This window comes from Pelobates fuscus, chromosome 11 (assembly GCF_036172605.1).
Source record: "Pelobates fuscus isolate aPelFus1 chromosome 11, aPelFus1.pri, whole genome shotgun sequence".
NCBI classification, from domain to species: Eukaryota; Metazoa; Chordata; class Amphibia; order Anura; family Pelobatidae; genus Pelobates; species Pelobates fuscus.
Genome location: NC_086327.1, coordinates 53,482,966 through 53,505,640, shown reverse-complemented (window position 1 = coordinate 53,505,640; position 22,675 = coordinate 53,482,966). Strand labels below are relative to the sequence as shown.

At 46.5% G+C, this 22,675-nt stretch overlaps 1 protein-coding gene across 2 annotated transcripts in view; it reads left to right on the top strand.

The window, feature by feature from the left end:
* The window catches only part of LOC134577474 (sulfotransferase 2B1-like), a 161,517-nt gene that overhangs the window by 131,944 nt on the left and 6,898 nt on the right, over nucleotides 1-22,675 (top strand). For both annotated transcript variants that reach the window (XM_063436235.1, XM_063436236.1), the window contains exons 4-5: nucleotides 5,869-5,995; nucleotides 6,211-6,305. In XM_063436235.1, coding sequence (XP_063292305.1) covers nucleotides 5,869-5,995; nucleotides 6,211-6,305 — 222 coding nt within the window. The remainder of the gene's footprint in view (nucleotides 1-5,868; nucleotides 5,996-6,210; nucleotides 6,306-22,675) is intronic.

Sequence of the window (22,675 nt, the reverse complement as noted above, 5' to 3'; positions counted from 1 at the left end):
ACTTTCTACACTATAAATTTATGCTGAGCTCATACAGCTTGGCTCTTTGCTCTGCAAAAGTTAATTACTTCAATACACTCATAACCACACTCTCCCGTGAACCCAAACGACTATTTCACACATTTAACTATCTTCTTCGCCCTGCTGTACCTTCTCCACCTACTAACTTGACTGCCTCAGACTTTGCAACTCACTTCACTGACAAGATCTCTACAATCAGAGAAGAGATCTCTCATCTTTTCTCCTCCCCCTTGCAATACTTCCCCTAACTTCACTGCTGTTCTATGTTCATTCGCACCCGCTACATTGCAAGAGGTTTCTGCTCTGCTCCAGTCCTCCCGCCCCACCACCTGCTCCCTAGATCCAATTCCCTCGCATCTCATCCGTACTCTGTCTTCTAAAGAAGCCCAATCTTGACCCTAACTCCCCATCCAACTATTGTCCTATCTCGCTACTGCCTTTTGCATCCAAGATCCTTGAAATAATTGTATATGCGAGATTGACAGACTTCCTCGAATCAAACTCTCTGCTAGACCCGCTTCAGTCTGGTTTCCGCGCTAAGCACTCTGTGGAAACGGCACTGACCAAAGTATCCAATGATCTACTCGCTGCAAAATCTCGTGGTCACTACTCTATCCTAATTCTCCTTGACCTGTCTGCGGCTTTTGACACTGTTGATCATCGACAGCTTCTTCTCATCCTTAGCAATATCGGTCTACAAGATATTGCTCTCTCCTGGTGCTCCTTCTACCTCTCCCAGCGCTCTTTCAGTGTTTCTTTCTCTGGCTCTGCTTCTTCTTCCCAACTCCTCTCTGTTGGTGTCCCTCAAGGTTCAGTCCTTGGTCCCCTACTGTTCTCCATCTATACTGCCTCCCTTGGTAAACTCATTAGCTCATTTGGCTTCCAATATCATTTATATGTAGATGACACGCAAATCTACCTGTCCTCTCCTGATCTCTCCCCGTCCCTCTTGACTAGTGTCTCTGACTGCCTCTCTGCTGTTTCTAACTGGATGGCTGCCCACTTCCTTAAACTAAACTTGACCAAAACTGAAATTCTGGTCTTTCCTCCCTCAAGTGTTGTTACTCCTGTGTCTGTCTCCCTCCAAGTCAACGGTGCTACCATCAGCTCCACCACGCAGGCTCGCTGCCTAGGTGTTATCTTTGACTCCGACCTCTCCTTCAAGCCTCATGTTCACTCTATCACCAAATCCTGTCATTTCCATCTCAAAAACATTGCGCGCATCCGCCCCTACTTAACGCCAGATGCGACTAAGGTGTTGGTCCATTCCACTGTACTTTCTCGCCTTGACTACTGTAATCCGCTTCTCAGTGGCCTTACGTGCTCCCAACTTGCGCCGTTACAGTCCATAATGAATGCAGCGGCGAGGCTCATCTTCCTGTCCGCCCGCACCTCCCATGCCTCACCCTTCTGTCAGTCCCTACATTGGCTTCCTATAAAATATAGAGCTCAATTTAAAATTCTGGTTCTTGCTTTCAAATGTCTACATAATGCTGCTCCTATCTATCCTCCCTTATACACAAGTATGTCCCGTCTAGGCCCTTACGATCTGCTGAAGACTTACGTCTATCTTCTGTCCGTACTCCCACCTCTGATGCTCGCCTTCAAGACTTCTCGAGGGCTGCACCGTTCCTGTGGAACTCGCTTCCCTCCTCCGTTAGATGCTCACCCAGTCTCCACTCCTTCAAAAAATCATTAAAAACCCACTTCTTCCGAAAAGCGTATCAATTAAACTCTTAATAGCTCCCAACTGATTCCTCTTCTGCAACTGTCACTAGTCTAATACTATCCTTACCTTTTGTGTCATTTTACCCCACTCTCTCTAGCATGTAAGCTCAATGAGCAGGGCCCTCAACCCCTCTGTTCCTGTGTGTCCAACTTGTCTGGTTACAACTACATGTCTGTTCGTCCACCCATTGTAAAGCGCTGCGGAATTTGACGGCGCTCTATAAATAATATAATAATAATAATAATAATAATAATAATTGTATGTTTCTGTGTGTTTGTGTGTGTGGGGATGAATTGTGTATGTGTGTAGTGTAAAAGAGAGGGTTTGTGGGGTAGGATAGGGACTGAGAGGGGAGCAGCTCTTTATTTTATTTATTTATTTTCATAGTGCTCTCCCCTCCTGTCAATTAGTGATTTCCTCTTCCCTCCTTTCCCTTAGTCTTCTCCCCTTCTGTCCCTTAGTGCTCTCCCTTGCCCCCCTGTCCCTCTGCAGTCCCCCCTTGGTGGTCTTCTCACTCCCCCCTCTCCCGCTTAGTTGTCCCCCTCTCCCAAACCCCTTAGTGGTCCTTACTTCCCACCCGCCCTCCCCCAGTGGTCCTTACCCCCCCTCCCTATGTGGTCCTTACTCCCCCCTCCTTACTCCCCCACTCCTTACTCCTCCTCCAGTGGTCCTTACTCCCCCCCTCTCCTCCCTCAGTGGTCCTTACTCCCCCCCACCCTCCCTCTCAGTGGTCCTTACTCCCACCCTCCCTCTCAGTGGTACTTACTCCCCCTCCTCCCTCTGTGGTACTTACTCCCTCCTCCCTCTGTGGTACTTACTCCCTCCTCCCTCTGTGGTACTTACTCCCTCCTCCATCTGTGGTCCTTACTTCCCCCATCCCCCCAGTGGTCCTTACTCCCACGAGTGGTCCTTACCCCGCCTCCCCCCTCCCCCCTCCCCCCCAGTGGTCCTTACTCTCCTCTTCCTTCCTGTCTATGTAGCGTGGCCGGGCGGCGCGGAACGCGGGACAGGAACTTCTGTTTTCTGTACCCGGCCGCTATCTTCAGCTATGAAGAAAGGTTAACAAATTTAAACCTATGTAGTTTAGAAAAACGTCGCCTGAGAGGGGATATGATAACAATACAAACCATTGTGTGGAAATCTATTCACAAACCGGACTTTACATAGGACACGAGGCCATGCGTTTAGACTGGAAGAAAGAAGATTTTGTCTAAGGCAAAGGAAAGGTTTTTTTTGACTGTAAGAACAATCAGGATGTGGCATTCACTGCCTGAAGAGGTGGTTGTATCAGAGTCCATACAGATGTTCAAACAGCTACTGGATGAATACTTGCAAAAACAGAATATTCAAGGATATAAGCTTTCAATGTAGGGTAATAACTGCTTGATCCAAGGATAAATCTGACTGCCATTATGGGGTCAAGAAGGATTTTTTTTCCTAGCTTGTTGCAAAATTGTGCTTCAAACTGTTTTTTTTTTTGCCTTCTTTTGGATCAACAGCAAAAAACAGATGTGAGGAAGGCTGAACTTTATGGAGGCAAGTCTCTTTTCAGCTATGTAACTATGTAACTATGTAACGTGAGTAGACAAAGAAAGACAGAAATAAGTCAATATCTTTGTACTCACCGTTCGGTATCACAATCCTCCCCCTCGGACTGAGCCCCCATTTGTTAGGTTGAAAATCACAACAGGGTCTGGAAACCTTTACGCTGCCATGGACTTATGCACTAACACATTTCTGCTTCCCTTTGTCTCCGTATAATCAGCTGCTGGGAATACTCAATGAACACCACTCAGATGGATTATCAATAAGCATCCAAAGGTTTAATGCATAATACATCGAATATAAAACCCAGTTTGTCTAGGGGTGTATACATCAGTGGCAACATTAACCAATCATAGGAGTCTCAGAACAGAAAGTATAATTTTTCATATAGCATTACATATTGCTGTTAGGTAGTTTCCTGTTAACGGATGCAAGTAACAGTGTGAGATTAGAAAGCTAATTAAAATGTGCAGGTGCTAGAAAGAATGCTCTTTTTTTCCAAGTGCAGGACGTTTATAAAAGATAGCGAACGCTGATGTCAGGCTCAAGGACACAAGAACAGAAAAATATTATCTGTTTAAAAAATGCGAGTTTAACTCTTTCAAAGCATGAGTATCTTGTATTATAATCAGGTGTACTGACCATTCAGTCTTTCAAGCTATGTATACAATAATACTTTAGCTAGGTAATAAGAAATAAAGAAGTAGAAAGCAGGACATGAGACTGACACCCTGTAACATAAACTATTTATAGCTCTGAATGTCTAGGGCAGGGTTTCCCAATTATTTTTTCCTGTGGAACCCTATGTATCAACATCAGGGATCCCCTTCCCCCCAGAAAAAAAAATGTGCTGTTTTTTGTATGTGCCATTGTGTGTATCTGTGTGTCAATGTGTATCTGTGTGTGTATGTATGTGAAACACAGATACACAAACACACTGGCACATGGGTTCACACAGATAAACACAACTTGACACCGTGTGTATCTCTCTCTGTGTGTGTGTGTGTGTATCTGTGTGTCAAGGTGTGTGTATCTGTGTTTGTATGTGCCGGTATGTGTCAAGGTATGTATATCTGTGTTTGTATGTGCCAGTGTATTTATCTCTGTGTCAGTGTGTGTGTGTGTGTGCGTGTGTGTGTGTATATGTATCTGACACACAGATACACACACACTGGCACATAGTGGCACACAGATACACACAGACACACACACCTTGACACACAGATACACACACTCAGGTACACACTGACACACAGACACACACATCTTGACTCACAAATACACACACCCTCAGGTACACACAGTGACATATACACACACTTAAATTCACAGATACATACACTCAGATACACACATTGCCATATACACACAGTGTCATATCCACACAATCATGCACTCAGATACACACACACACACACATAGACACATACAAACACGCTGATATACACTGGCACATACACACACACATACTGACATACACACACTCACTCACACTCACTCAGATACACACATTGACACACACACACAAACTTTAACACAAAGAAACACACACTGACACACTCAGACACACATACGCTCTCACTGACAAACACACATACTATTTTACAGACACACATTCAAACACATATACACTCTCACTGACAAGCACACATACACGCTCCCTTACAAACACACATATACTCTTTGACAGACAAAAAACACATACAAACTCCCTAACAGACACACATACCATTTTTTTATTTTTTTATTTTACTCCACCCAGCCCCCTTACCTTGGGAGTGCTGGCATGGAGCCTCTATGTCCCTGTGGTCCAGTGGGGCTGCTGGGCTGAGCATGCAGTCCCTGGGGTGTAGTGGGGCTGCTGAATGGCTAGCGTGCAGTCACTGGGATCCAGTGGGGCTGCTAAGCGGCTGGCGTGCCTCTTAGTGATGCCGGAGTGATGTAATATTCTGGCTCCAGCATCACTGCTGTGCGCACGAGGGAGCTGAGCAGGGAGATCACTGCTCCCTCGCCGCCGGTGGCCATTTTGTTTTTAGACATTTTGGTGGAACGCTGGTCTAGGGGGAATATTCACTAAGCATTGCATAGGTAAAACAAATTATTTTCCATCACCATCTCTGTATTGCCCAAGGATTTTAGGGATATTTCCATATATCCATGAGGCGTTACATTTTAATATACTGCAAACTTTTAAACAATTTTGAACAATTTTGAAAAGCGTGTTGTTACCGTACACATTTAGACATCTAAAACCTTAGATAACCTTTTGTGGTCATTCCTACATATTAAAGTTCTAAAAGGTATGTCACATTATGGGTGATGCTAATGTGCAGCAAGTTTCAGATTTAAGGTAAACATTCTCAGATCGCTATGCTCCCAGTTCAGCTATTTTGGCCTTACATTTTAATCTAATTTTAGTGAAATTAGTCCATTACTACTTGCATTTTGGTAGGCATTACAATGGGATAACAAAAAAAGAAAACATAAATTTTGTGAGCATTTTTGTTTTATACTTTATAGACTGATTAAGGTATATGATATTCACAATTTTCTTTATATCAATATATTTTTAGGTTATTTATACAGTCAGGAATCCAAAGGATGTTGTAGTTTCACTCTATTATTTTTCCAAAATGAGCGTATTCTTCAAAGAGCCAGACAATTTTAATGAGATTGTGGAAGAATTCCTAACAGGAGATTGTAAGTATGCAAAACTTTTTATCAGCTAAAAATTGTTTAGGGAAAAATCTTTAAATTGAGTTATCAGTTTTAACAAACATTTTAAGTGATTTTGCTTTAACGATGTCAAAAGCAACTTGAATATATTTATTTTAGATTCCATTTTAGTTAGATTGTATTATATTAATTATTTTCTGTAAACATATACATTTTTTGCATCACATTTTTACTTACAGTGCCATATGGCTCTTGGTTTGACCATATCAAGGGATGGATGGAGTTGATGGGAAAGGACAATTTCCTCTTAAACACTTACGAAGATCTTTACGAGGTGACTAAAAATAATACATATGTTATAGTTAAAAATGTAAACACCAGAAGAGTGCAGTACTGATGTAATGTACCATAATGTGTATTAAATGAAGTGTTCTGTCTCAATTTCATGGCAACTAGAGAATGAGAGATGTGTTTATAAATTAAATAAATGATCAAATTAGCTACAGTGCACATCAATTAAAACAATTAACAACACATACTTCTCCAGTAAACCCAACTTTTTTAATCTAACTTTGTCAGTTTTCAAGCCATTATTCAAATAAAAATCTATTTATTTACTATTGTCATGGATGTTTTGTGTGTTTTGAATGAAACATTATACCATACACATTCATGATCAGAAATGCAATGTAATGCTCCAGTGTTAGTGATGCCATGTTGAAATTAGCATATAGCCCATAAAAGTGCTTATATTTTACAGAGACATAAAACATAAGATTGTCACTCCCATGTTCCTTGTTTGTTCGTTGAATTCTTTGTCCTTCATATCTCTTTTTTCATTTTTTTGTTTTAATTATTATTATTATTCCTGATAAATGTGACTGTTGCAGAACTTTTTCATAATTAAGCTATGCCCTTATCTAGCCACCTATGCTTCTCTGAACCTCATCTGCTGTTTCCAACCTTCACTAGTTACAGACCTTACCTCAGGAGAACACATTCACCAATACCAACAGCAGTCACCTAATTAAAACTATGCATACAAATTACCCCCTGTTAGCAAATAGACCTTCTCTTTATTCAGGAAGAAACAGGTATTCTATAAGCTCCCATAGTTAGCATAGATTTATGGGACAAGTAGTTTATCCCCAAATGCTCTAGAAAGCGATGGCAGGCATATAGTGTCTGCTATCACTTTATCCATAATCGGGAAGTAGAGCTTAATTTGTGGATTACACAAACAAATTGAAATTGCTTAAAAAAATGCAAAGTAGCACTCACCTTGCAGAAAAAAATAAATAAATAAAAATAAGCTGTAGTGGGATGTTATGGGGCTGTGGTGGGGGCATGGGGCTAAGGAAGGGGGCAGGAGCTGAGAGAGGGGAAAGGAGCAGGGAAAGGGTGGGACAGGGGCTGAAAGGGTGGGACAGGGGCTGAGAGGGGGGACAGTGGCTGAGGAAGGGGATAGGGGCTGCCGAAAGGGACAGGGGCTGGGCAAAAGAGGACAGGGGTTGAGGAAGGAGTACAGGGGTTGCGGAAGGAGGACAGGGGCTGAGGAAGGGGGACAGAGGCGAGGAAAGGGAAAGGGAAAGGGGCTGAGGAAGGGGACAGGGGCTGAGCAAGGGGACAGAGGCTGAGCAAGGGGACAAGGGCTGAGGAGGGGACAGGGGCTGAATAATGGGAAAGGGCCTGAGGAGGGGGGGACAGGTGCTGACTAAGGGGACAGGGCTGAGTAGGGGGGACAGGGGGTGACTAAGGGGACAGGGCTGAGGAGGGGGGACATGGGCTGAGCAAGGGGACAAGGGCTGAGGAGGGGACAGGGGCTGACTAAGGGGACAGGGCTGACAAGGGGGGACAGGGGCTGAGCAAGGGGACAAAGGTTGAGCGAGGGGACAGGGGCTGAGAAGGGGGGGCAGGGGCTGACTAAGGGGACAGGGCTGAGGAGGGGGGACAGAGGCTGACTAAGGGGACCGGGCTGAGGAGGGGGGACAGGGGCTGACTAAGGGGACAGGGCTGAGGAGGGGGGGCAGGGGCTGAGCAAGGGGACAGAGGTTAAGCGAGGGGACAGGGGCTGAGGAGGGGGGGCAGGGGCTGACTAAGGGGACAGGGCTGAGGAGGGGGGACAGAGGCTGACTAAGGGGACCGGGCTGAGGAGGGGGGACAGGGGCTGACTAAGGGGACAGGGCTGAGGAGGGGGGGCAGGGGCTGAGCAATGGGACAAGGGCTGAGGAAGGGTGAAAGGGGCTGATTAAGGGGACAGGGGCTGAGGAGGGGGGCAGGGCTGAGGAAGGGTGACAGGAGCTGAGGTAGGGGACAGGGGCTGACTAAAGGGACAGGGCTGAGGATGGGGGGACAGAGGCTGACTAAGGGGACAGGGCTGAGGAGGGGGGACAGGGGCTGACTAAGGGGACAGGGCTGAGGAGCGGGGGCAGGGGCTGAGCAATGGGACAAGGGCTGAGGAAAGGTGAAAGGGGCTGACTACGGGGACAGGGGCTGAGGAAGGGTGACAGGGGCTGACAAAGGGGACAGGGCTGAGGAGGGGGGACAGGGAATGACTAAGGGGACAGGGCTGAGGAAGGATGACAGGGGCTGACTAAGGGGACAGGGCTGAGGAGGGGGGACAGGAGCTGACTAAGGGGACAGGGCTGAGGAAGGATGACAGGGGCTGACTAAGGGGACAGGGCTGAGGAGGGGGGAAAGGAGCTGACTAAGGGGACAGGGCTTAGGAGGGGGACAGGGGCTGACTAAGGGGACAGGGCTGAGGAAGGATGACAGGGTCTGACTAAGGAGACAGGGCTGAGGAAGGGTGACAGGGGCTGACTAAGGGGACAGGGCTGAGGAGGGGAATAAAAAAAACTAAAGTGTATTTCCCCGCTCCCTGAGTCTTACCTTAGGCCAGGGAGGGGTGGGCAGCAGCCAGCAGGAGCAGCAACCAGCATACAGTAGCAGCCAGTGAAGTCGGCCTCTCCTGATGATGTCAGGAGGAGGGGGCGTGACTTCCTCTGCTCTTCTCCCATACTCCCCAGCGGTCCTGTGAGAAATCAGTGAAAGTCGCGCCCCTTCCTCCTGACATCATCAGGAGAGGCCAGCCGACTCCACTGGCTGCAGGGAGAGTGAGGTAAGTTGAGAAATCTGAGTCCTCAGGCAGAGGCAGGGGATTCAGATTTTTCCTTTTTTTTGCTGGGTGTGGGCGGCCCTGGGTTTAGGGCGGCCTGGGGGGCAATTGCCTCCCAGTACAATACTCCAAGTGAGGTCTCACCAGTGTTCTGTACAATGGCATGAACACTTCCCTCTTTCTACTGCTAATACCTATCCCTATACAAGCAAGCATTCTGCTAGCATTTCCTGCTGCTCTAATATATTGTCTGCCTACTTTTAAGTCATCTGAAATAATTACCCCTAAAGCCCTTTCCTCAAATGTTGAGGTTAGGGCTCTATCAAATATTCTGTACTCTGCCCTTGGGTTTTTACATCCAAGATGTGTAATCTTGCACTTATACACATTAAATGTCATCTGCCACAACTTTGACCATTTTTCTAGTTTACCTAAATCATTTGCCATTTGGCTTATCCCTCCTGGAACATCAACCCTGTTACATATCTTAGTATCATCAGCAAAAAGACATACCTTACCATCAAGACTTTCTGCACTAATAAAAAATATTTCAGAGTATGGGTCCAAGTACAGATCCCTAAGGTACCCCACTGGTGACAAGACCATGCTTTGAATATCCTCCATTGACTACAACCCTCTGTTGCCTGTCACTCAGCCACTGCCTTACCCATTCAACAATATTGGAATCCAAACTTAAAGATTGCAATTTATTGATAAGCCTTCTATGTGCAACAGTGTCAAAAGCCTTACTGAAATCTAGGTAAGCAATGTCTACTGCACCACCCTGATCTATTATTTTAGTTACCCAATCAAAAAAATCAATAAGATTAGTTTGGCATGATCTCCCTGAAGTAAACCCATGTTGTCTCTTGAAATCCATGTGATTTTAGATGTTCAACAATGGTTTCTATTATGTTCCCCACTACTGAATTAAGGCTTACTGGCCTATTGTTTCCCGACTCCTCCCTACTACCTTTCTTGTGAATGGGCACAACATTTGCCAACTTTAAATCTTCTGGGACTACTCCTGTTAACAATGATTGGTTAAATAAATTTGTTAATGGTTTTATGGTTATTGGTACACCACTAAGCTCCTATGGCCCCTGTCGTGCATATTGGATTCTAAAGTACTGTTTCTGCCCCTTTAAAAACAATTGGAAAGGATTTGCACTTTCAAAGTCGCACTTCGGATACAGCCGAAGTGCCGAAGTGGGCGCCATTTGACATACGAACACGTGGCGGCAGCCATTTTAATTCAGTCAAACGCGTTCAGCGGTGTTTGTCGTCGAGTTCATGGAACTCAAATCGGATACATGACGGCACGAACACCGCTGAACTTCACCTTCTCCAGACTTCAACACTTCGACGGAAATCGAAGTGCGTTCGACAATTCGAACGCCACTTCAACTTTGAGTATTTTCACGAATGGCACCCGGTCGTGCATTTGAACAAATGGCACCCGGTCGTGCATCTATTGGAAATAGACCGGCCACACAGCCAAATTCTCTGGAACTGTTTTGGGCATGAAAATGTGCGGTCAAATATGACTTCCACAAAACATTTGAACCCCTGCTCTGATCTTGGTGAATTTTGGATATGTTGTTCACCCAGATCAGGGCTATCCAGGGATCCAGGCTAGCTTAATTATATCACAGGCAGAGGGGAGGGCTTGCTGACTGTATGTGGGAGTGTTACTGTGTTAATTATTGTTCCTATTGGTTTGTGTCCCTTTTGTCCTTGTGTAACATCAGATCCAGGGGGTGTGCCTCTGGCCTGAAAATGTGTATAAAAGAAATTCCTTTGTGCTCAATAAACCAGACCTTCTTACCCTCAACTCGCAACCTTGTCTCGTGTTGTAGGGAACAGCTATAACTGCTATATCACTGCTAGCTCTCTTCAGCTACACAGCTATACTCTCCTGGAGGAAAAGTCCTTCCCTCAGCTATACACTCCTGGAGGAGAGGTCCTTCCCACATGGTCCTGGGTCCAGAGGTTGGAACAGGGTGGGAAGGAGACGGCAAGACCCCAACCAAGCTATGGCGGTTCGTGGAGTCTGCAGTGGCTATGGTGTCCGTGTGGTGCTGATGGTTCTTGGTAAGTGCTAGGAGCATCGATTGGCGGACGGTCCGTCACAGCCCTCATTTTTCATGAGCCAAACTCAAAGATCTAAGTCTTTTTCTATGTACACAAAATACCTATTTCTCTTAAATATTTTTCACAAATCTGTCTAACACTTCTGCACACTTCTCCTTTGCCGAGATAATACATCCACCCTACAGGTGTGGCATATCAAGATGCTGATTAGACAGCATGATTATTGCAAAGGTGTGCCTTAGCCTAGCTGCATTAAAAGGCCACTCTAAAATGTGCAGTTTTATCACACAGCACAATGCCACAGATGTCGCAAGTTTTGATGTAGCGTGCAATTGGCATGCTGACTGCAGAAATGTCCAACAGAGCTGTTGCCCGTGAACTTAATGTTCATATCTCTACCATAAACTGTCTCCAAAGGTGTTTCTGAGAATTTGGCAGTGCGTCCAACAGACCTCACAACCACATATCACACGTAACCACACCAGCCCAGGACATCCACATCCAACATCTTCACCTCCAAGATCGTCTGAGACCAGCCACCCGGACAGCTGCTGCAACAATCGGTTTGAAAAAAATTCTGCACAGACTGTCAGAAACCATCTCAGTGAAGCTCATCTGCATGCTTGTCGTCCTCATCAGGGTCCCAACCTGACTGCAGTTCGTTGTAATAACCGACTTGAGTGGACAAATGCTCACATTCGATGGCATCTGGCACTTTGGAGAGGTGTTCTCTGGACTGATGAATCCGGTTTTCACTGTATGGGGCAGATGGCAGACAGCATGTATGGCATCGTGTGGGTGAGCAGTTTGCTGATGTCAACATTGTGGATTCAGTGGCCCATGGTGGCGGTGGGGTTATGTTCATTTTGGTGTTATCGCTCTCACACTCTCTCATACTGGTCACTGGAAGTTCAACATGGCACCTTATGGCAAAGAACTCTCTGATGATCTGAACAAAAGAATTGTTGCTCTACATAAAGATGGCCTAGGCTATAGGAAGATTGTCAAGACCCTAAAACTGAGGTGTAGCACGGTGGGCAAGACCATACAGCGAATTCACAGGACAGGTTCCACGCAGAACAGGCCTCACCATGGTCGACCAAAGAAGTTGAGTGCATTTTCTCAGCTTCATATCCAGAGGTTGTCTTTGGGAAATAGATGTATGAGTGCTGCCAGCATTGCTGCAAAGGTTGAAGGGGTGAGGGGGGGGGTCAGCCTGTCAGTGCTCAGACCATATGCTGCACACTGCATCAAATTGGCCAGTGGAATTGGTCTGCATGGCCAGTGGCACAGCTGCAACTGGGACCTTCACTCCAGGGGGCCCGACCGGGTACCAGCCACCATGTTTTGCGGTGCAGGGGCCGCCTTTCAAGGGGTCCATCGGGTGGCCCATGCTGTTAGGGCCACCCGATGGAGATGGATTTTCGGGGGGCCCCTTATGATGAGATCACACGCTGGGAGGAAGTGACTGCCCCGGTCACTCCTCCCAGCATACACAGAGCCCGCGCGGGAGGAAGCAGAGGAGAGAATCAGAGTAGGAACTCAGATTCCCATCAACCTGAGCCACCACTGGACCCCAGGGAAAGTCACCCTACTGCACCTAAAAGGTGACATTTTGTATATGTGTGTGTTTTTGTATGTATGTGTGTGTGTATGTGTATGTGTGCCTTTCTGTCTGTATGTATGTGTGCCTGTGTCAGGTTCCTATCCTGACTAGCAAGACCTTTTCCGTCTGATACTGTTTCTTTAAACACAGTTCCTGTTTCTCGCCTCTAGTGGCCTCCCTAGCCACTAGTCACCTCCAACTCTCACCTGAATAACATGAAATCAAGTTCTACTATAAAAGGCCACACCCGACAAAGCAAGTGGCCTTGACACTTAAGTTTGATGATTGCCTGAAAAGACTTCATATCCTGGCTCCTGAGTTAACCTGTGGATTTTTCTTATTGGCTACTTATCCTGCAATACTCATAAACCTGCTCCAAACTTACCTTTACAACTCTTCTTCCTGCCTTATCTACAACCCTGCAGCAAACCTACCTGAACTCCCTATCTTCCTGCAGAACATCCAACTTGCGTAAAACAACACTGGACTTTAATTTACTTTGTGGATTCTGTCATGATCTTGTGCAGGTCAGGGATGAGACTTAAACTTGGGTTAATTGCAGGGTCTTTATTTGATATCTTAGACATACTAGTAAATAGAGGATATCCTATAATTGTAGTTATAGGAAATATAATAGATGATAAACCTATAAGAGAGATTATAGGTTCTATATAAAGGGGACATAGGAAAACAGGATTTAGGCAATATGCCCCAGAACAGGATATGAGCAAACAACTAGACAGAATAATATGAATGGAGGTTTTTAGTTACCTCCAATGGCCATGAAAGGGTATGCCCACCTGCCACATCAAGGCAGACCTATTAGGTGGGTCGTACTCTAACCATTTGCCTTGCTTCTTTGAGCTTCTGGCAAAAATATCTAATGAGACAGAAAGGGGTATTTTTTTATATACAACCCTACATGCTTATTAACCCTTAATAGGAACACATGGGATGGGCAGCAGCATTGCATTGTATCACAGGCAGAGTGGAGGATTTGTTTAACAATAACTGGGAGTGTTCAAGTGTAAAACTCAGTTTTTATCGGATTGTGAATTTCATGTCCTATGCCCCACAAGGTCCACCTGGGCCGTAACCTTGTGTGGAAATACTGTGTAAAAGAACAGTGTGTGCCCTTAAACATTCTATTCCTGCTTACACTCCAAAACTGTGTGTCGTCCTGTTATTGGAGGGAAAGAAGACTTGCTCCTGTGTCTGCTGTTCCAGCTTGAAGGAGATTCAACTGGGAAAGTTCTTGTACGGACTAGAGCTAATTCCCCATTTGGCTCCATGAAGGAGCAGTTCCAGGGCCCCAGTCCAGCCACGGCGACTATGGGCAGAGGTGCTGCAGTTTGTCCCCTGTTCCAGCTAGGAAGCGGTCCTTTGCCGGAGGTACCCTGGGGGCCCTACCTAGACCTACTGTCTTCCCCACAAGGCTCCCACCCCTGAGTGGCGGGTGGGGGCCATAAATTGTCCTCCCCCCCCACCGGCCTCCCCCCACTGGCCCCCACCCCTGAGCGGCAGGTGGGGGCCCTAAAGGAGAATGAGGGGGGACCTATTGTCCACCCCCGCGGCCCCCACCCGTGAGAGGTGGGTGGGGGCCATAAAAACAATGAGGGGGTGGGGGCCATTGTCCACCCCCCTGGCCCCCACCCCTGAGTGGCGAGTGGGGGCCATCAAAACAAAGTGGGGGGACCTATTGTCCTCCCCCCCCAGCTTCCACCCCTGAGCGGCTGGTGGGGGCCCTAAAGGAAAATGTTGCGGGGGACCTATTGTCCCCCTCCCGGCCCCCATACCTGAGCAGCGGGTGGGGGCCATAAAAACAATGGGGGGTGAACTATTGTCCCCCCCAAGCCCCCACCCCTGAGCGGCTGGTGGGGGCCCTAAAGGAAAATGTTGGGAGGACCTATTGTCCCCCTCCCGGCCCCCTTACCTGAGCAGCCATAAATTACAATAAGGGAGGGGACCTCTTGTCCTCCCCCCGGCCCCCACCCCTGAGTCAGGGCCGGATTAACATAGGGACTGATGGAGCTGCAGCTCCAGGCCCAGGCCCAGGCCCAGGCCCATGGAATAGGCCCATTGATTTAAAAAAAAAAGTAAAAAAAATATCAGTATAAACAGAGATTACGATGCAATACCAGCACTGGCCAGTAGGGGTCGCTGTGTGTGGAGAGAGGCAGGGATATGAAGTTCCAGCATATATCTCCCTGCCTATTTCTACTCACTGATCCACAGGGGAGCAGCTACAGCTCACCCTGCCCTGCAGAGACAGCCTACAGCTCACAGAAGTGAGGGATGGGGGGGGGGAGGCTGCAAGGAGACATGGGGGCACTGAGACACTAAGGGACATTAGGAGACATTATGATAGAAACTTGGGGACACTGGGAGACATGGGGACACTGAGACACTAAGGGACACTGAGACACATGGGGACACAGTTTCCCTATGTCTCCCAGTGTCCTCGTGTCTCCCAGCCAGTGTCCATGGTGTTTCAGTCTCCCCATGTCTCCCAGTGCCCTCTAGTCTCCCAGTGTCCCCTAGTCTCCCAGTGTCTCAGTGTCCCAATGTCTCCTAGTACCCACATGACTCCCAGTGCCCCAAGTGTCTCAATGTCCCATGAATCCCAGCCAGTGTCCCTAGTGTCTATGGCCCTGGTGTCTCAGTGTCCCCATGTCTCCCAGTGCCCCATGTCTAAATGTTCCTATGTCCCCCAGCCAATGTCTCTAGTGTCTGTGTCCCTGATGTCTGTGTCCCCATGTCTTCAAGTGTCCCCTATCTTCCCAGTGTCCCCAGGTGTCCCAGCCAGTGTCCCCTAGTCTCCAAGTGCCCCTGGTGTCTCCGTGTCCCCACGTCTCCCCGTGTCCACAGGTCTCCCCATGTTCCTAGTGTTCTAGTGACATGGGGACACAGGGAGACATGGGGCATTGAGACACTGTGATACATAGGGTAACTGGGAGACCTGGGGACATGACACTAGGGGACACTAGGGGACACTTGGAGACACTAGGAGACATGGGGCACACAGACACTGATACATAGGGACACTGAGATCTAGGGTAATCGACACATGGGGACACTGAATCATGAGGGCACTGGGAGACATGGGGACACTGGGACAGTGGGACACTTGAGGCGCTGGGAGCAATCCATTTATACAGCAGAATCAAACCAGGTAGTTTTTTTGGTTATTTTACAACATTTTCTCTTATGTCACTCCTTGTGATTTACATCATGTGATGTCACCCAATACATAATTCATTATGCAAATTAGTAAGGCCGGTATGTTTTTCCAAGAAAGGTGGCAACCATTAACTACTTTTCACATACTCTTGCTTAAGTATGGAAACTTAAGAGGGATGTATAGGAACAAAACTTGTGTGGACTGGCTGACAATGAATATAGTTAAGGTAATGCTGACTTTGGTCTCTCTAACACTGTGGCATATTCCCTTTCTTCTACACTCACTACATACAACTTTTCTCTGTCCCAGACTATATACCAGGAACTTCTGCCTGCTAGTAAGAAGTTAATGAGACAAGTGGACCAGCGAGTGCTAGGGGACAGTCCTTAGAAAGCGTTGAGCGAGTGCATCGTTAGACGCATTTAGGTCAAGCTCAGGCTGCTGTCTGCATAGTACGCCCTTAGTTGGCCAGCTTGCTTGATTGGCAGGCAGCCTGACATGTATTCATGCCAGGCAGGCCTTCCAATTCTTTGGGCAAACATGCCCTCTTTTTGGGCATGTTTGGCCCTTTTAGCAGGTTACGTAATTTGTGTCAGTGGCACACCCTTTTACCGTGCGCATTGACTTCCTGCTTCACTGGGCACTGCTGTTAGGTGTTATGGATTTACTTGAAAGATGAAAACATAAATTAGAGGGAGATTAGTATAGGATATGTGTTTTCTCATAGCTGCTGTTTTCTTTCCCTCCATCACCATCTCCATCAGATACATGACACTTGGGAGTGTTTTAGTGTTTTTGGTTGATAAGATTCTGTAATTAGGCCCATCATAATTGTCAGCACCAGGCCCACTGGGCTCTTAATCTGGCCCTGCCCTGAGCGGCGGGTTGGGGCCCTAAAGGAGAATGAGGGGGGAACCTATTGTCTCCCCTTCGGGCCCCCACCCCTGCGCGGCGAGTGGAGGCCATAAAAACAATGGGGGGGACCTATTGTCCTACCCCGGTCCCCACCCCTGAGCGGCAGGTGGGGGCCATAAAACCAATGAGTGGGGGACCTATTGTCCTCCCCCCCGGCCCCCACCACTGAGCGAAAACAATGGAAATGTACCCCCCCAAGGTGACTAGGGGTCCCCAAGCCCCTAGTCACTCCCCCCACCCAAAACAAAAATGAATAGTCCCCTACCTACCCCCCCTCACCCTAAAAATAGTGAGGGGTGAATAAAATAACTAAGGACCTGTCTTCTTTTTTCTAAAATCTTCATTTTTCGGCCCTCAAAAAGGCCAAACAAAACTCATAATACCCGTCGAACTTGTAAAAAATCCGACGAAAAAAAAATTGACGCTAAAAAAATAATCTATCTTCACCCATGGATGGCACGGCGCAGACTGAGCTCCACAGGGCGGGGAAAGGCTTATAAAGCCTTCCCACGACCTGCAATTTTACTCAGAACTTGGAGTCCAACCTATCAGAGTGATCTGTGTCATTTTACACAGCGTAGGAAAGTTCCAAAGAACTTCCCCACACTGTGTAAAATGACTAGCACTCTGTTTGGTTGAACTCCAAGCCAACCAATCTGCTCGAATTGGGGCAGGTGGGGGGCGGGGGGAGGACAATAGGCCACAGGCTGCTCACTCATATTGACCCCCATAGAATGAGGGAGTACATGGGGGGCTTAGAGAGTGGCGGGGAGCACTGCTCCTTGCTGCTTCTATTTTTACTTTTAAAAAGGAGGGAGCTGCAGGCTGGTAGCTCCCTCCTTGTAATAAACTGGACTAACAAACGAACACCGATATTCAGTGTTTGTTTGTTCGTCTGACATTTCTATTCATTTATTTATCTTTCTGACGAATGAATGGATGAAATTCACGTTTGCATGTGTGGGATTCGGCCATGACAGTGCCGCTTTAAATAGGGTTGTAGTTGTTCAGTCTCTTTGGGTAAGAGGTTATATAGTAGTAGCAGTTCCTTTGTGATAGATGCAAAGTAGATTGGAAACATAGAAACATAAAAACATAGAATGTGACGGCAGATAAGAACCATTCGGCCCATCTAGTCTGCTCAATTTTTTAAATACTTACATTAGTCCCTGGCCTTAGCTTATAGTTAGGATAGCCTTATGCATATCCAATGCATGCTTAAACTCCTTTACTGTGTTAACCTATACCACTTCAGCTGGAAGGCTATTCCATGCATCCACTACCCTCTCAGTAAAGTAAAACTTCTGGATATTATTTTTAAACCTTTGCCCCTCTAATTTAAGACTATGTCCTCTTGTGGTGGTAGTTTTTCTTCTTTTAAACATAGTCTCCTCCTTTACTGTGTTGATTCCTGTGACGAAGTGTCCTTCACCACTTGGTCCTGGAGGACAGAAGCTGATCCAGGGTAGACAGAAGACAGTGAGACTCTAGTTAAGCTACGGCGGTTGTGGAGTCTGCGGTGGTTGTGGATGCCGGTGCGGTGTTTGTGGTCCTCGGCGCAAGCTAGGAAGCGTCCATCAACGGAAGGTACTCTGTCAGAGTACGGGGAGTTCCGTTACAGTGGTGGCAGTGGTGGGATGGCTTTCCCAGTGCGAGGAGCAGCATCCTGGCAACACCAAGTGAGCCTGGAGTATTGGTATAGTCAAGTATGGTTTGACACTATACTGAAGGGGCGGTTGGCTCTCTATGGGCCCAACCAAACGGAGAAACATATACAGACCATGAGGCAACAGCTGGCCGAGGGTCTGCAGGAGGAAGTAGAATGGCGGGCAAAGATGGCGAAGTATCCCGTCCCTGCACCCCGGCTACAGCGTGAGTCCGAGGGAGAGGAGGCAGCCGGTGTTCTATCAAAAAACCCTACCCCGTGAAAATTCCCTACCCTCGTCACTTCCGGTGACGCGGCCGCACCGGAAGTGACCCTCATCCAATGGAGGAGGAGGGTGTGCGCCGCCGCGCAGGTGCACAACAACTAGGCTAGGTAGGGATTTTTCACGGGGTAGGGGAAATTAACGCCACAGTGCGCACGCGCGGCAAAGTACTCCCGTCGGAGGTACAGCGCGCGTGCGCACTAGTGGCAAGGGAGCTTCACAAACCGCGCGTGCGCAGTATAGGGGTAGGGAATTTTGATGGCTATTAGCCCTGTGAGATCTCCCTACCCCTATACTGCGCATGCGCGAACTCTGATCGTCGGATTAAAGCCTCTCCCTGCTCCCAACACTCTCAGCCATCCAAGATTGAGGGTGAAGTATGGTGGGACGGTGGGTGTTTATGTGCATTATATTGGGGGGGTCTGCGCAGAATTGGGGGGGTCTGTACAGTATGGGGGGGTATGCGCAGTATAATAGGGGGGCTGCGCAGTATTGGGGGGGTCTGTACAGTATGGCTAATAGCCATCAAAATTCCCTACCCCTATACTGCATCTCTCCCCAGCGGCAGTGTTCCCTACAGGGAGTGGAGACAATCTGTCTCACTCCCCAGCGACAGGGTGAGTCCCAGGGAGAGGAGACAACCGGTCTCTCTCCCCAGCAGCAATGTGTTCTGCAGGGAGAGGAGGCAGCCGGCCTCTCCCCCCAGCGGCAGTGTTCCCTACAGGAAGTGGAGACAATCTGTCTCACTCCCCAGCGACAGGGTGAGTCCCAGGAAGAGGAGACAACCGGTCTCTCTCCCCAGCAGCAGTGTGTTCTGCAGGGAGACGAGACAGCCGGCCTCTCTCTCCAGCAGCAGTGTTCTCTACAGGGAGCAGAGACAGTCGGTCTCTCTCCCCAGCAGCAAGACCCTGTTATGGTAGTGGAGACAGTCGGTCTCCCTCTCTAGCGGCAGCCTGTGTTCCAGGGAGAGGAGCACCGCACCCTCTCTCCCCAGCGGCAGTTTACCCTACCAAGGGGAGACACCAATCTCTCAGATGGCGCAGATGGGACCATGGTCTCTGTGCCTGACCTACAGGGATGCTGGACAGCCAGTCCAAATCCCTAGCTACCATGGCAGGAGTACCAGGAGGAGGGGGTAAGTGATGTCTCCCCTCCCCAGCCAAGTCCCCACCAGGCTACCCCAGCAGAAGCGCTGGCATCGGGGCAGAGCACAGCTGGCCTCTGCCCCCCAAGCCCCCACAGCGTGTTGCCCAGTTACCTCAGAGGAATACCCAGGTGCAGTAATAGTTTGTTGTGGGTGGGCTGCTCTTGTAACTGTTTTTTGTTGGTGGGCTACTCTGGCACTTACATAGTTACAAAGTTACATAGTTACATAGTTACATAGCTGAAAAGAGACTTGCGTCCATCAAGTTCAGCCTTCCTCACATCTTTTTGCTGTTGATCCAAAAGAAGGCAAAAAACCCAGTCTGAACACTTCCAATTTTGCAACAAACTAGGAAAAAATTCCTTCTTGACCCCATAATAGCAGTCATATGTCTCCTTGGATCAAGCAGCTATTACCCCACTAATTAGAAATTATATCCCTGTATGTTATGTTTTTGCAAGTATTTATCCAATATCGGCTTAAACATCTGTATAGACTGACAAAACCACCTCTTCAGGCAGAGAATTCCATATCCTTATTGCTCTTACTGTAAAAAAAACTTTTTTTTGCCTTAGATTAAATCTCCTTTCTTCCAGCCTAAATGTGTGACCTCGTGTCCTATGTATAGCCCTGTTTATGAATAGATTTCCAGATAAAGGCTTGTACTGGCCCCGAATATATTTGTATAATATTATCATATCCCCTCTCAGGCGCCGTTTTTCCAAACTAAAGAGATTTTCATTTTTTAACCTTTCTTCATAACTAAAATGCGTCATTCCTTTTATCAATTTTGTAGCTCGTCTCTGCACTTTTTCTAGTGCCATAATATCTTTCTTTAGAACAGGCGCCCAAAATTGCACAGCATATTCAAGGTGTGGTCTTACCAGCGATTTATAAAGAGGCAAAATTATATTTTCATCTCGAGAATTTATGCCCCTATTTATACATGACAAAACCTTACTGGCCTTAGCAACTGCAGATTGACATTGCATATTGATGCCTAATTTGTTGTCTATAACAATTCCCAAATCCTTCTCGTGTGTGGTTATCCCTAGTTCACTACCATTTAGGGTGTAAATTGCTTGTGCATTCTTAACCCCAAAGTGCATAACTTTGCATTTCTCTACGTTAAATTTAATCTGCCATTTTAGTGCCTAGTCCCACAATCTATCCAACTCCCTCTGCAGCAAGGCAATATCCTGCTCACATTTTATTACTTTACAAAGTTTTGTTTCATCTGCAAACACAGATACAGGGCTTTCAATGCCCATTTCAAGATCATTTATAAATATGTTAAATAGAAGCGGTCCCAAAACAGAACTCTGAGGGACACCACTTACCACTTTTGTCCAGCTTAAAAATGTACCATTAATGACAACTCGCTGTACTCTATCCTTAAGCCAATATTCTACCCAAGAACAAGAATATTCATCTAAACCAATTTATTTTAGTTTGAAGACTAACCTATTGTGAGGAACCGTATCAAATGCCTTGGCAAAATCCAAGTAGATCACATCCACTGCAACACCCTGATCTATACTTCTACTTACTTCTTCGTATAATGCAATTAGGTTAGTTTGACATGACCTATGTTTCATAAAACCATGCTGATTATTGCTAATAACACAGTTCTTCCCAATGAATTCCTGAATATTATCCCTTAATAGCCATTCAAATAATTTCCCAGTCACAGAAGTTAAGCTCACAGGTCTATAATTTCCAGGCAAGGATTTTGAACCCTTTTTAAATATAGGAACAACATCTGCCTTCCTCCAATCCTCCGGTACAATACCTGAAACAAAAGAATCTTGAAAAATTAAATACAGAGGTTCACTTATTTCCCCACTTAACTCCTTAAGTACTCGTGGCTGGATACCTTCAGGCCCCGGAGCTTTATTTACATGAATTTTCTTTAATAGCTGTAGCACCTTGTCTCAAGTTATCCAATCACAAGTTATCTGCAAGTTTTTTGCCACAATCATTTGCATATCTCTTGCCATAGGATCCTCATTAATATATACTGAAGAAAAATAGTTATTTAAAATTTCTGCCTTTTCCTGGTCTTCATTAACTAACAGACCCAACTCTGTTTCCAGTGTACCTACACTTTCATTTTTTTTGTTTTTTTAGAATTTATGTACTTGAAAAAAAAATTGGGGGTTGGTTTTGCATTCTTTGGCTATCAATTTCTCATTTTCTAGTTTAGCCACTTTTATTGCCTTTTTGCAAGTATCATTGGCTTCCTTATATCTTATATAGGATGCCTCTGATTTGTCCGATTGAAATGCTTTAAATGCCCTTTTCTTAATTTTAATCTCTTGTTTTACTTCTCTACTAAGCCACATTGGTTTTAATTTGTTTCTTTTATATGTATTACCCAATGGTACATACTGAGAAATGTACCTTTCTAATATTTGTTTGAATAGTTCCATTTTTCCTCAGTGTTTTTATCACTAAGGAGTTTATGCCAGTCAATGTGTCTTATTCAAATTGTCTTTTTTTAAAATTATACTTTTTAGTATACCCCACGTGCTTTTGCTTTTTTGAGTTTATTTCAAAAGTTACCATATTGGGATCACTATTTCGCAAATGCTCCCCTACTTGAATGCTGGTTAAAAGATCAACATTGTTTTTTATAACAAGATTCAGACAAGCATCCTTTCTAGTTGGTGCTTGTACCAGTTGTGACATAAAGGTGTCATTTAACACATTCAAAAACTG